A 15,828-nucleotide genomic window follows, 5' to 3' on the forward strand; every position below is an offset into this window, starting at 1 on the left:
ATTACAGACGTGAGCCACCGTGCCCAGCCCATATGTGATATCTTTTAAAAACTCTGACCTCATCTGTGCACTCATTCACTCTTGGTTCATTGCAGACTAGTCTCAGAGCAGCCAAAGAGATCAATTACTGAGAGAAGGATGTTGAAATCTCCTACTATAATTGTGAATTTACTTCTGCTTTCAATTCCATCAGTGTGTGTCATGCATTTTGAAGTTAGGCATGTAAACATTTAGGATTGTTATGTTCTCTTCCATTAACCTCTATAGCATTACGATAAGAAGTGGCCCTCCTTATTCCTCTTTGTCTACTTCGTCTGCTATCAATATAACTAGCTTTCTTTTGTTTAATGCTAGCATAGTATATCTTTTTCAACCCATTTTAATCTATTTGTGTATTTATATTCAAATTGGATCACTTGTTGACAGCATATAGTTGGGTCTTGCTTTTTTATCTAGTCTGCCTGTCTCTTCCTTTTAATTTGGATGTTTAAAACATTTTTACGGCTAGGCACAGTGGCTCACACCTATAATCCCAGCACTTTGGGAGGCTGAGGCGGGTGGATCCTGAGGTCAAGAGATCGAGACCATCCTGGTCAATAAGGTGAAACCCTGTCTCTACTAAAAATACAAAAATTAGCCAGGCATGGTGGTACGTGCCTGTAGTCCCAGCTACTCGGGAGGCCAAGGCAGGAGAATTGCTTGAACCCAGGAGGCGGAGGTTGTGGTGAGCCGAGATTGTGCCATTGCACTCCAGCCTGGGTAACAAGAGCGAAACTCCATCTCAAAAAAAACAAAAAACAAAAAACATTTTCATTAAAGTGATTATGATTGCAGGCTGGATGGGGTGGCTCAGGCCTGTAGTCCCAGCACTTTGGGTGGTTGAGGCCAGCACACACAACGTAGCCAGACCCCCATCTCAAAAAAAAAAAAAAAAAAGTATGATTGGTATTTTTTTTTCTATTTTTCCAAACTGTGATTCAGCCTCCTTTGTTGGCTTATTGACCATACTTCTTTGCTTGTTATTTTTTTAAGCTGTTGCTTTAGGGTTTCTAATATATGTCTTTAACTTATCACCCTAAAGTCTACCTTAAAGTAAGAATCTACCACTTTGTGTATAGTATAAGAAGCTTACAAAAGTATACTTCCATTTTATCTTCTAGTTTTGTGTTGTTACCACAAATTTTACTTCTACCTATGTCATAAATGCACAATAAATTATTTTTGCTATAAAAAGTTGATTTGGGCCAGGCGTGGTGGCTCACGCCTATAATCCCAGAACTTTGGGAGGCCAAGGCAGGTGGATCACAAGGTCAAGAGATTGAGACCATCCTGGTCAACGTGGTGAAACCCCGTCTCTACTAAAAATACAAAAATTAGCTGGGCATGGTGGTGCACGCCTGTAGTCCCAGCTACTCGGGAGGCTGAGGCAGGAGAATTGCTTGAACCCAGGAGGTGGAGGTTCTGGTGAGCCGAGATCGTGCCATTGCACTCCAGTCTGGGTAGCAACAGCGAAACTCCATCTCAAAAAAAAAAAAAGTCAATTCATTTTAAAAAATATTTTCTTGAATGGGAAAAATATGTTTACCCACATATTTATCATTTCTGGTGTTTCCATGTCTGTGTAGATTCAGATTTCTATCTAGTATGATATCTTTTAAAATCTTTTTTTAAAAAGTTTGATTTAGCTCAGTCACCGCTGCCAGGTCGCATATGGTGTTCTCTTACCGCTCCGCTCCCCTGCTCCTCTGCTGGTCGCAATGGAAGAAGAAATTGCTGCGCTCGTCATTGACAATGGTTCTGGCATGTGCAAAGCTGGCTTTGCTGGGGACGACGCCCCCCGAGCCGTGTTTCCCTCCATTGTCGGGCGCCCTCGGCACCAGGGCGTGATGGTCGGCATGGGCCAGAAGGACTCCTATGTGGGCGACGAGGCCCAGAGCAAGCGCGGCATCCTGACCCTGAAGTACCCTATCGAGCACGGCATCGTCACCAATTGGGATGATATGGAGAAAATCTGGCATCACACTTTTTACAACGAGTTGCGTGTGGCCCCGGAGGAGCACCCCGTGCTGCTGACCGAGGCCCCCCTGAACCCCAAGGCCAACAGAGAGAAGATGACTCAGATCATGTTTGAGCTTCAACACCCCAGCCATGTACGTGGCTATCCAGGCCGTGCTGTCCCTCTACGCCTCTGGGCGCACCACTGGTATTGTCATGGACTCTGGAGACGGGGTAACCCACATGGTGCCCATTTACGAGGGCTATGCCCTTCCACACGCTATCCTGCATCTGGACCTGGCTGGCCGGGACCTGACCGACTACCTCATGAAGATCCTCACGGAGTGTGGCTACAGCTTCACCACCACGGCCGAGCGGGAGATCGTACGCGACATCAAGGAGAAGCTGTGCTATGTCGCCCTGGACTTCGAGCAGGAGATGGCCACAGCTGCATCCTCCTCCTCTCTGGAGAAGAGCTATGAGCTGCCTGACGGCCAGGTCATCACCATTGGTGACGAGCGGTTCCGGTGTCCGGAGGCGCTGTTCCAGCCTTCCTTTCTTGGCATGGAATCTTGTGGCATCCATGAGACCACCTTCAACTCCATCATGAAGTGTGACGTGGACATCCGCAAAGACCTGTACACCAACACTGTGCTGTCTGGCGGCACCACCATGTACCCAGGCATCGCCGACAGGATGCAGAAGGAGATCACTGCTCTTGCGCCCAGCACCATGAAGATCAAGATCATTGCACCCCCAGAGCGTAAGTACTCCGTGTGGATCGGCGGCTCCATCCTGGCCTCACTGTCCACCTTCCAACAGATGTGGATTAGCAAGCAGGAGTACGATGAGTCTGGCCCCTCCATCGTCCACCGCAAATGCTTCTAAATGGACTGCGAGCAGATGCGTTAGCATTTGCTGCATGGGTTAATTCGGAAGTATAAATTTGCCCCTGGCAAATGCATACACCTCATGCTAGCCTCATGAAACTGGAATAAGCCTTTGAAAAGAAATTGTCCTTGAAGCTTGTATCTGATACCAGCACTGGATTGTAGAACTTGTTGCTGATTTTGACCTTGTATTCAAGTTAATTGTTCCCCTTATTTGTTTAATACCCTGTACATATCTCTGATTTCAACTTTTAGTACATGTGGCTTGGTCACTTCGTGGCTGAGGTAAAAATGTGCTTGGGGGCAGACAAGTCTGCCTTGGTGAGTGCATGGCCAGCAGTCTCTGAGCTGTGCAGGGTATTCATGTGTCAGGGCTTAGTGTTCTGGGATTGCTCTAGAGGTCGGCAAGGGCTGCCAGTCTGTCAGGGTGGGAAAGTCCAAGCCATAGGACCCGGTTTCCTTTCTTACCTGATGTTTTCCTGCCAGAGCACCATGGGCTGTTACTTGCCTTGAGTTGGAAGCGGTTTTCATTTACACCTGTAAATGTATTCATCCTTTTAATTTATGTAAGGTTTTTTTTTGTACACAACTGTCAATTCTTGAAAGAGATAACAAATTTTGGTTTTCTACTGTTATGTGAGAACATTAGGCCCCAGCAACATGTCATTGTGTGAAGAAAAATAAAAGTGCTGCCGTAAAAAAAAAAAAAAAAAAAAAAGTTTGATTTAGCTATAATTCACATATTTATTCATTCACAATTCATTCATTTAAAATGTACAATTCAGTGGTGTTTAATATAGTCAATGAGTTGTACTACGCTCACCATAATCAATTTTAGATTTTTTTTTTTTTAGACAGAGCATTGCTCTGTCGCCCAGGCTGGAGTGCAGTGGTACATCTTGGCTCACTGCAACCTCCTGGGTTCAAGCGATTCTCCTGCCTCAGCCTCCCAGATAGCTGGGATTACAGGCATGCACCACCATGCTTAGCTAATTTTTGTACTTTTAATAGAGATAGGGTTTCGCCATGTTGGCCAGGGTTGTCTCAGGTGATCCACCCACCTCAGCCTGCCAAAGTGTTGGGATTACAGGCATGAGCCACTGTGCCCAGCCAATTTTAGATTATTTTTAATAACCAACAAAGAAACCATGTGCCTATTAGTCACTCCTATTTTCCTCCAAATCCCCCAGTTCTAGGTAACCATTTTATGTCTGTGGACTTGAAGTTCTATCAGTTTTACTTTCATGTATTTTGCAGCTCCATTATTAGGTGTATAAATGTTTAAGATTATAATTTTCTTAATCAACTTTTCATTATGAAATAACCATTATTATTATAATATTCTTTGCTCTGAAATCTACTTGTGTAATATTGTAGCCATTCCAGTTTTCTTTTGACATTAACTTTAGGGAAAGAAAAAGAATGTACAGGAATGGAAAATAATTATAATTTACAACATAGGTAAGCTCTAAGTAGCATACATAATCTTGATAATAGAAACACTGAATATTGATCTATTCTAATTTAAATTACCATGTAATAATATTGGGAAGAATGGATGGGAAGTGTGTGTGTATGTTTGCTGAGGAAGGAGCTAAACCTTTGTACTGTATACTGGGAGATTGATAGTGCCTAAACCAGAAAAGCAAAAGTAACCACACATGAGTGTTATTTAACAATCTAGGGGTAAATGTCAAAACCACAGCTAAAATAGGGGTTGGCAAACTTTTTCTGCAGTCAGATAGCAAATAGTTTAGCCTATGTGGCCCATATGGTTTTTGTGGCAACTACTCAACTCCCAACACTTTGGGAGGCCAAGGTGGATAGATCACATGTTCAGGAGTTCGAGACCAGCCTAATCAACATGGTGAAACCCCATCCCTACTAAAATACAAAAAAAAAAAAAAAAAATTAGCTGGGCGTGGTGGTGTGTGCCTTTAATCCCAGCTACCCAGGAGACCAAGAGAGGAGAATTGCTTGAACCCCGGAGTCAGAGGTTGCAGTGAACCAAGATCACACCACTGCACTCCAGCCTGGGTGACAGAGCAATACTCTTTCACCAAAAAAAAAAAAAAAAAAGGGGGAAGAAAGTAGTTGACTCAGAAGCAAGGTAAATAGAGGTAAGGTAGGCTGGGAAATGCTGTGGTCTCAACAGATCTTGTATAACAAATGACTCTATGTAAGTATGTGTTACTTTGCTTAAAATAAAGAGTAAAAAATAAAGCCCCTTGCTTGAAGAGACTGAATGGGGAATTCATTACCCATAATTACCCAGGGGAAAACTCAATATCCTAGATAATTTGAGTTTTTGAATTGGTATATTCTGTATTCTTCCATTGCCTTTGGGACATACTGATGGAATCATGAGATTTTCCCAAGGCTAGAAGGGACCGTTTCTCAGATGCAGTGTTGTAGAGTCTGCAGCAATGGTGGTAATGCAGCAGTGAATAAGGGCACAGAGAAGCCTCCTAACATTTTAGAACCCAACTTTTGAAACTTTAACTGGAAATGCTGTAAGAACAAGCTGGGTGAACCAGTAAAAGATACCATCATCAATACTACTATCCTTGTGGTTGTTATACAACAGAAAATTCCGATTATCTTAAACTTACAGAAGAGTTGACTAAATTGGATCCATTTCTGAAACTTGTGGATCTTCCATTTAATCTTTTGACACTAGTGTTACTAATATTGACTTCACTACTTTCAATCTCTGCTTCTCTTTGCATTCTTTTCCCCAAGCAACTACTCACACCTTTTCTCAACCTACAGTTTCTGCTAACTTGTAGTGTCATGAAGGCAGTATGCAGCAACTTCCTTTAAGGCCTGTCATGACACCTTTGCCTCTCTAAACACTTAATTTCCTTTTAGACACTGCTCCCATTGCTGTTTCCCAGTTTGGCTTGTCCATGATTTGGGTGCTTTTTATATTAGGCCGTTTCACAAATTGGTCTCACTTTGGTAAGGTGCCTAATTCAAACAGCTGTGGCTAGTGAGGCAATCATGTAATGGCCATCTAGAGTTGCCTCATCACTTGATGTCTGTGGGCAGGACAATCTAAGCTCAGACAGTAGATGGAGGAGAGGTTAAATATGGTTAATGACAAGGAGATGGTACACCTACTGAGGGTAATAACCAAGCTTAAGGGTAGAGAAATTAGGCAATATTTATTTATTTATACATTTAACAAATTTGACCAAGAAAAAGGTTATGGAACTGGGCAGCATTCTAGACCAAAGGTGCTTTACAATGCCCCCACCTCCAAAGTGGTGCTATGTTTATAACCAGAAAACAGGCAAAATAGGCAACATTTAATTCATTGATCTTGTCGGTTGAAAGAGGTCTTTTATTAAATGTGTATTGATTGTTACTTTAATTTTTTTTTTTTTAACTTCTAGGTTCGGGTACATGTGCAGATTTGTTATATAGGTAAACTTGTGTCATGGGGGTTCACTGTACAGATTATTTCATCACCCAGGTACTAAGTCTAGTACCCAATAGTTATTTTTTCTGATCCTGAGGGAGGTCTTTGTAACAAGACTATGTGGGAGAGTAAGAGTATGGTGTTAATGATGTAGGGTGGAGTTTTGTGGGAGTGGTATTGCATAAAACCTCATATATGAGAGTAATGCACAATTTTTAAATTACCTTCAAATGTTCTTCTGAGTTAGAGGATTGAGAATGTCAAGAAATTCAGGGCACTTTTAAATTAAGAAGAAATTGGCTAGGTGTGGTGGCTCACTCATGCCTGTAATCCCAGCACTTTGGGACGCTGAAGGGGCGAATCACTTGAGGCCAGGAGTTCGAGGCCAGGATTTCAAGATCAGCCTTGTCAACGTGGTGAGATGTCTCTACGAAAAGCACAAAAATTAGCCAGGCGTGGTGGTGCACGCCTGTTATGCCAGTTACTTAGGAGGCTGACACACGAGAATCACTTGAATCTGGCTGCAGATTTTAAAGTAGTTTTCAAAAGAATGACAGCATGATCATTAGCTTAGTAAGAAAGTTGGAAAGTGTCAGTGAGATTTCTAGGGTGCTGGCAAGGGCAATAAACCAGAAATTGGGTGCTAGGTCCACTCTCTCTGCCTCTTACACCTGTTGTGAACTGGGCGACTCATTTATAAAATAAAATAGATAATCTCAGGACTACCTACTTTATAGATTATTGGAAGAATCAAATAAGCTAGTATGTGAAACAAATTAAAGTCCTATGCAAATGTATGATATTTATTATCATGTTGGAAGCCATTTAACTTAATTTCCACGATAATGGTTAAAAACATAGCATTCTGCAAAATCTTTCCTTCCTTTTTGCCTAAAATGCCATTTATATTCATAGTGAACTCTGTAAACTTGTTCTGAAGCTATCAGGATATGTGGTTATCTGTTTAATATCTTCAAGAACATTGTTCCTAGCAATGTTGCTGTGAATGCCCTGAAAAGCCCTCTTCCAAATATGAAACAGGCATATAGGTTAAAACTGGGCATGTGATCATCCAAGAGACAACAACTGGTAATAACACTGCCCTCTTATCAGAAAAGGTTAAAAAGGGATGGCCAATCTCAAATTATAAGATATTTGGAACACATCACATTTTGTCAGTCAATCTAATAAAGAAAATAAAGTTTAATTTCCCAAAATTTTATTAAAACTGGACTCTGTCATCAGATATCTTATTGCCAAGATGAAATCTCACCACAGAGCAGGAAAGTTTGTCGTAATAACAAGTTTTAAACAAATATAAATTCTTTTTGTAGTTCTTGAACTCAAGAGGTTTTTATCATTAAAAAAGTGTTTTCTATTTTCCGTGAGTTGTGGACATTTTCCCATAGGAATTTCTGTTCATTAAAATGACTTTTCAGTACCCCATAAATATGTACGCCTACTCTGTACTGACAGAAATTAAAAAGTTAAAAAACAAAAATGACTTGGGGCGGGGAGAGGGAATAGGCAATGTTTAGATCAGTCTTTGAAAAATTAGAAAAACAATTCCCAGTCGGTTTCTTAAAAATCTTTATTACTTGGTATTCTTTTGATATATCTTTATTATTTGATATTCTTTTTTTCTAAATCCTCAGTTGTTACTTTGAACCTTATAAGAATGAAAAATAAAGGACCCAATCAACCACAACAGTTCCACAGCTGATACAAAGCTCAAAGTGAAAGGAAACATATTCTGTAACATACTTAAATACATTTGGCTATGGCTACCTTCGCTGGATATTTTTTGGCTAAAGTTCTCCTTTAGTAGCACTTTTGGGTTTAGAAAGTGCTGAGGTAAATGTTAGGAGCAGAAGACGTTTATGGGTACTTCTTTCGAATGGAAAATATTGTTAACAAACAAAACTGAACACAAACAAAGGATTCTAAGTACAGAACGTATTCCATTATCATCCATTATCACTTCTCTTGCAAACCTTCCCCTGGCATTTTTGCATACATATAATTGTCAGTCTTGGAGGGCAATGGAGGTGTAATAGCACTATTTAGTTTTCTGGTTATCTTGGTGAGAGCTGAACAGATGTGTATCCAGTGGTATAGATGTTCAATGACAACATTACCAAATTTCCAGACTTCAGTTCGGGAATGACCTGCATCAAGAAAAAAAGTAAGGGTGGGTAGTTTTGCACTTTACTATTAAAATTATGAGTTCCAATATTATGATTAAGATTCATTAGATATGTTTTGAGTTGAAACCAAGCAGAATCTTGTGTAAATATGTAATTACAGGAATGTGGATAAATTTTGGTATAGTCATACAATGGAATACTTAACAGCAGTTAAAGAATTAGAGCTATTTGTATTCATGAATAAATCTCAAAATATTCAATACACAAAGTAAGTTATAGAATAATATGTACTTTGGGGCACAAACAGTTTTAAAACCTGAAAGATAGTGTTATATTATTTATGGATTCATTAGCATATAGTAAAAATAAGAAATCATGCATGAAACTAATACCAAATTTCTGATAGTATTATCTCTAGGGAAAGAAGAGAAGACAGTGGGATCAAGGAGGGATAGAAATCCTCAGCTGTTCCTATAACGTTTTATTCTTTAAAAAGTCTAACTCAAACATGACAGAATACATATAGAAACATGGCTATAGAATATAGCTTCTTAATGACTACACATGTGTTATTCTCTATACTTGTATGTTTGAAATATTTCTTAATTAAAAATTATTAAAACTAGTAACAGCACACCATTATATGTTTTAAGTTTTTTAAATTGAAGACTGTTAAACTGTCATTCATAAAAGTTGCTTTTTCCCAGAAGTCAGTGACTAATATTCAGATAGAATGGTCCAATGGAAAGACTATAAAGAGTTGAACAAATGTGGGTTCCAATCTTGGCTCTACACCAATGAGTTTTGTCACTTAATTGCTCTGAGCCTCAGTTTCTTCTTCCATAAAACAAAATTGTAAGAATTGTTTTTGTCTTTGGAGAAATTAAAAAACGATCATGGCTCACTGCATCCTTGACCTACCAGGTTCAGGTGATCCTCCCACTTCAGCCTTCCAAGTAGCTGGGACCACAGGCTGAGAAAATACATGTGAAGATCTGTCACAGAGGTAGTTGCTCAAAAATCTTAACTACCGGCTGGGTGTGGTGTCTCACACCTATAATCCCAGCACTGTGGGAGGCAGAGGCTGACAGATCACTTGAGGTCAGGAATTCAAGACCAGCCTGGCCAACATGGTGAAACCCCATCTCTACTAAAACTACAAAAATTAGCTAGGCATGGTAGCAGGTACCTGAAATCCCAGTTACTCAGGAGCCTGAGGCAGGCAGGAGAATCTGCTTGAACCTGGAGGTAGAGATTGCAGTGAACTGAGATCATGCCACTGCACTCCAGCCTGGGCGATAGAGGAAGACTGTCTCAAAAATAAGTAAATAAATAACTACCCCCTTTTTCTTCAGATGCCTCTCACCCACAGGTCTGTTTTACTCATTTTTGTTATTCCTAGTGACTGAGTGTCTAACCCAATAAATGTTTGCTGATTTGAATTGAATAAACCATTTAGTTATATAATTGAGTTAAAGATTTATTTATTTTAAATAATAGAGACAGGGTTTTGTTTTTCTTGTTGTTTGTTTTGTCTTGTTTTGAGTCTTGCTCTGTCACAAACTGTAGTTCAGTGGTGCGATCTCAGCTCACCGAAACCTCCACCTCCCGGGTTCAAGCAATTCTCCTGCCTCAGCCTCCCCAGTAGCTGGGACTACAGGCGCAGGCCACCACGCCTGGCTAAATTTTGTATTTTTAGTAAAGACGGGATTTCACTATGTTGGCCAGGCTGGTCTCAAACTCTGGACCTCGTGATACATCCTGGCTAACACAGTGAAACCCCATCTCTACTAAAATTACAAAAAATTAGCAAGGCATGATAGCAGGAGCCCGGAGTCCCAGCTACTCGGGAGGCTTAGGCAGGAGAATCACTTGAACCCAGGAGGTGGAGGTTGCAGTGAGCCGAGATTATGCCATTGCACTCCAGCCTGGGCGAGAGACTCTGTCTCAAAAAAAGTGGATACAATTTTCTAGAATTCTCGGTTTGAACACACACACGCACAGGCACACACAAGTGAACATGCATACACGCACGCACAAAGGCACACCACCTTGGCATTACCTTTTCTCAGTCAATTGTAAATGTTCGATAAATGTTAATTTGAAACATTAAGGAATAATGAATTAGGTTTTTAAAATACTAAAAGTCTTTCCAGATTATAGCTCAGTAACATTAGTGAGAATTACGAATATAAAAAAAACAGATGCTGGTCATGAGATCACATTCAAAATACCTGATTCATCTCATTTTATGGGCAATACTAGGCCAATCGACATACATTCTTAAAATATTGAAGGTGCATTTGTTATAATTCATCTCTCCTGTTAATTAGTTTTACCTGCAAGGTAAAGCTACAAGTTTCCAAAGATTAATTTATCTTAATGTCTCAATGTTATGAAGCTAAATAAAATAAAATTTACGCTAGGACACTCTTTTTTTTTTTAAAAATAAAGAAAATAAAGACGGGGTTACACCATGTTTGTCAGGCTGGTCTTGAACTCCCGACCTCAGGTGATCCGCCCGCCTTGGCCTCCAAAGTGCTTGGATTACAGGCGTGAACCACCGCGCCTGGCCCCTAGGACACTCTTAAAGTCCTAATTATCGGAGACAAGACAGCTTTGCTGCTCCCCTCAGCTTTTCTTCTGTCCTTCCCTAATCCCCATGAAGAGCTCTATTCCTTTGACGCCTGCCACTGTGTTCTTATCTGAACATCCACAGGAGCAGACGCCCATCTGCAGCCTTTATTAAGCCAGTCGCCATTTCCATGGTGATGGTGATTCAATGACACGAGGATGGTAGGCGAGGTCGCTCTCTTTCACAGGACCCTGTTGCTTATTTCCTGTCTCATTGTTACCCAGATAGAAGCCCCGAAAGTGTCTGGGCGGTGGTTCCTGTTTCCCTGTCCTTTCCAGAAACTGCTGCGTTAACCACCGGTTCTAAAGATTACTCTAATGAGCCTCCAGCGCTCTGCTGGGTTCCCTATTAACAGTTGAGCGTTACTGCCCTCTTGTGGTAGATACGTGCCGGATCTTTGCAGCTTTGCCCACGAGAGACCCCGTTCACACAGACTTAGTAGTTTTTTCAAGCAGATATATACTTCTTTTATAACCATAGAAATTATGCTTTTTTTGCTTTGCCTTGCAGAAGTGTATAGTAAATTATCTGAATACATCTTAGCTATAGAGAGTACTGGGTCAACCTTTGAATCTATTTATGGACATTAGTTCAGAAACATGGTATTTGGTAGGTTCTAGTTTAATCAAACTTTTAATTATATAGTGAATTCATTATGCTAGAAACACTGGGCTATAGTAGGGTATTTCTGAATTAAAGCTCCATTTATGGATCCCTGCTTTTAGCAATGGATTAATAAACTAAATATTTTGGGAATGATGGATAATTGGTATAGACAGGCAAAGCAAAAAGAATGAAGTAAGCTTCAAGTACAAAAACTAAAATGTAACTGCTCTTTTCAGCAACGAACTCAAGATCAGCTGCATTTTTTGACGTTCCTCTCCTTCATTAGTTGTCTTAGTTTGAGTTCTCTTATTTCTATTGCTTCACATACACCAAGTCATTCCTTAACATGACAGCCACACACAATGAACTGAAGGTGCTGCAGGATTAGAAGGGTGTGTGGATGAAATTTTTCTTTTCTTTTTTTTTGGAGATAGAGTTAACTCTTGTCACCCAGGCTGGAGCGCAATGGCACAATCTCGACTCACTGCAACCTCTGCTGGATTCAAGCCATTTTCCTGCCTCATCCTCTTGAGTAGTTGGGATTACAGGCGCCTGCCACCACACTCTGCTAATTTTTTTGTATTATTAGTAGAGATGGAGTTTTACCATGTTGGTCAGGCTGGTCTCCTGACCTCAGGTGAACCACTCCCCTCAGCCTCCCAAAGTGCTGGGATTATGGGCGTGAGCCACTGTGCCAGTCGTGCATGCAAATTTCAATCAATTTTCTGTAGGCAGGAGAAATATATTTGCTATGGCAATCAGGCACTTAATATGTCATTGTTAATTTAACGTGGTCCAAAGGCACTGTAGAGTACTGCCTCCCAGATTTATCAGGAAAAATATCACTGTTATATGGGGAGTTAAAAACACATTTTTCTTGAGTTATCAAAGTTTGGGAGGAAGTTTGTTCCAGGAGGAATGCTGAGTTCTTGCAGGTATATTAATTTTATTCCCATTGCAAGCATAATTTCTGTATAATATCACATGTAGTGACTTTTTAAATAATGTAGCTATAAATCAAATCATGTGTATATTGAAATCAATACAAATTATCTTTACAAAATTTATAGTTTAATGTAGTGGTCTTCAAACTCTTCCGATCATGTACCTCTATCAGTAACAAACATTGAGCATGAGCCCCAACATATGCATATTTATTTATAGATTATTTATTTTAAAACCTTTATTTATTTAAATATGGGGTTTCTCCATGATGGCCAGGCTGGTCTTGAACTCCTGACCTCAGGTGATCCACCCACCTCGGCCTCCCAAAGTGCTAGGATTACAGGTGTGAGCCACTGCACCCGGCTAAAACTTTTTAATGGAGTTTCGCTCTGTTGCCAGATTGGAGTGCAGTGGCGAGATCTCAGCTCATTGCAACTTCAGCCTCCCAGGTTCAAGCAATTCTCCTGCCTCAGCCTCCCGAGTAGCTGGGACTACAGGTATGTACCACCACACTCAGCTAATTTTTGTATTTTTAGTAGAGACAGGGTTTCACCTATTTTTAATTGTTTTAAACAAAAAAATAGAAGTTAATAATGAGTTTAAACCATTATAAAGAAAAGTCCTAAGAATAAGGAAAAAAAAAGTCCTTTGGCCGGGTGCAGTAGCTCACGCCTGTAATCCCAACACTTGGGAGGCTGAGGCAGGTGGATCGCTTGAGTCCTAGAGTTCAAGACCAGTTTGAGCAACATGGTGAAACTCTGTCTCTACAAAAAATACAAAAATGAGCCAGGCGTGGTAGTGTGGGCCTCTAGTCTCAGCTACTAGGGAGGCTCAGGTGGGAGGAGGGATGATCAATTCACCCAAGCCTGAGATGGAGAGGTTGCAGTAAGCCAAGATCATGCCATGGTACTTCAGCCTGGGTGAGAATGAGACCCTGTCAAAAACAAAAGAGAAAGAAAGAAAGAGAGAGAGAAAGAGTCCTTTGGTATTTTCTTTCTTTTTTTTTTTTTTTTTTTTTTTTTTGTCTTTCAGTGTCTCAACAGAATCATCTTTGATATTTTTCTTGCATCCTAGAGATAGTTTCTTTTTTTTTTTAACCTTCTGGGGTGCTTGTACTTAACTTTGGAGATCACTAAGTTAAAATATGAAAATTTAACAGATAATGCTTTTCTAGATGGTTACATGCATTCAATATTGCTACATCTGAAATTCCTACTAAGACTAATATAAAGGAAAAGAAAGAAGAAAAGAAAAAGACATAAGGGCTAGGCATGGTGGCTCATGCCTGTAATCCCAGCTTACTCAGGAGGTTGAGATGTAAACTCCGGAGTTCGAGGCTACAGTAAGCCATGATTACACCACTGCACTCCACCCTGGGTGACAGAGGGAGACCCTGCCTCTCTAATTGATTAAGAAGACATAAAACACAACAATAGAAAGATCAGGAATAAAAGAAACACCAATATTTCATTCCTACTGCTGTCTCTTCAAAGTCCCAACAACTTCCTTTCCCAACTTCCTCTCCCATTCTTACTCTGGCTGATAACTCTGCTTTCAGCTTCGCTGTAAGATTAAAGCAATCAGAAGGCAACTTCCTTAGACTCCCACCAGCACACCCACCCACTAACTCTCATATGCACCCACGTCCTCTGTCCTCCTGCTGTCTTAAGCCAATTCCTCCCTTGGTGCGGTAGATCCAGGGTAGGCACATAATTCACTGTTCAAATTGGTACACCTGAGTGAGAAAGAGGACGCTCACTGGGCAAGTCACCAGGACAACAAGCAAAGACTTGGGCTGTTCCAAGGTAAATATAGGATGTATGGTTACTCTAACATCAGCCCATTCTCTCTCAGTGTTTGAGGACATTGCTTCAGGAATTCTTCTCTATCTTCAACATTGTCAGCTTGTTGCTTTCTGCAGGATTTCCCATCAGAATCAAACCTATTGTTACCTCTCCCATCTCAGAAATGAAATGAAACTTTTACCCCATTTCCTCCTCCGGTTACCACACCATTGCTTTTCTCCCCTTTGTGGCAAAACATTCAGAATTGTCTACTTAGTCTTCCCACCCAGGAGACTTTCCTCCCTTTTCCAATCATCTATTCACCAATGAATCCCAATTTTATGGCCGGGCGCGGTGGCTCACACCTGTAATCCCAGCACTTTGGGAGGCCAAGGCAGGTGGGTCACAAGGTCAGGAGATTGAGACCATCCTGGCCAACATGGTAAAACCCCGTCTCTATTATTTAAAAAAAATATATATAGCCGGGTGCAGTGGCTCACGCCTATAATCCCAGCACTTTGGGAGGCCAAGGCGGGTGGATCACGAGGTCAAGAGATCGAGACCATCCTGGTCAACAAGGTGAAACCCCGTCTCTACTAAAAATACAAAAATTAGCTGGGCATGGTGGTGCGGGCCTGTAGTCCCAGCTACTCGGGAGGCTGAGGCAGGAGAATTGCTTGAACCCAGAAGGCAGAGGTTGCGGTGAGCCGAGATCGCGCCATTGCACTCCAGCCTGGGTAACAACAGCGAAACTCCGTCTCAAAACAAAACAAACAAACAAACAAACAAAATATATATATATTTTGAGAAAGAAAAAAGAAAAAAATCTCAATTTTATGTCTCCAGCTTAGACCTTTCTCCAAACTCCAGATTTATTTAACCACCTACATATTCACATCTCTACTTCAGTACATCAAAATCTGAAACTTCATCTCCCTCCCAACCAAAGCCTGCTCCACCTACGGTGTTCTCCATCTCAGCTGATGGTAACTCCATCCTTCCAAACCATGGAGTCAACCTTGGCTCCTGTGTTTCTTTCTCATTCCACCCTCAAACTCTCAGGATATATTTTGGTTCTGCCTCTCAAATATATGTAACATGACCACTTTTCACCATTTCCACTGGTTCCATCCTCATCTCTCATCTGGATTCCTGCAATAGCTCCTCTAGTTGGTCTCTCTGCGTCTCTTCTTGACCTCCAAAGTGTCTTCTCATGACAGCAGCAGGGCGATCCTTTTAAAACATGGGTCATATCATTCCTCTGCTTAAAACCTTACAATGGCTGTACTTCACTGGGCATTGTGGCTCATGCCTGTAATCCCAGCACTTTGGAGGACAAGGCAGGAGGTTCGCCATAAGCCATAAAAGTCAAGACATTATGATGGACTTGAAGACCCTAGTT

General features: G+C 41.0%; 1 protein-coding gene and 1 pseudogene across 17 annotated transcripts in view; one reads left to right on the forward strand and one right to left on the reverse strand.

The window, feature by feature from the left end:
- Positions 1–1,731: 1,731 nt before the first annotated feature.
- LOC100396891 (actin, cytoplasmic 2 pseudogene) lies at positions 1,732–3,012 on the forward strand (annotated as a pseudogene).
- Positions 3,013–7,885: 4,873 nt separating this feature from the next.
- EFCAB5 (EF-hand calcium binding domain 5) overlaps positions 7,886–15,828 on the reverse strand; it is a 160,258-nt gene continuing 152,315 nt past the window's right edge. For 16 of the 17 annotated variants that reach the window (XR_013535801.1, XM_035303248.3, XM_035303254.3 and 13 more), the window contains one exon: positions 7,886–8,477. Coding sequence is in view for 16 of the 17 variants with exons in the window: in XM_035303248.3 (XP_035159139.2) it covers positions 8,287–8,477 (191 nt within the window). In the remaining variant the exon portion in view is untranslated. The remainder of the gene's footprint in view (positions 8,478–15,828) is intronic. The other variant, XM_035303249.3, reaches the window with a different exon arrangement.

This window comes from Callithrix jacchus, chromosome 5 (assembly GCF_049354715.1).
Source record: "Callithrix jacchus isolate 240 chromosome 5, calJac240_pri, whole genome shotgun sequence".
NCBI lineage: Eukaryota > Metazoa > Chordata > Mammalia > Primates > Cebidae > Callithrix > Callithrix jacchus.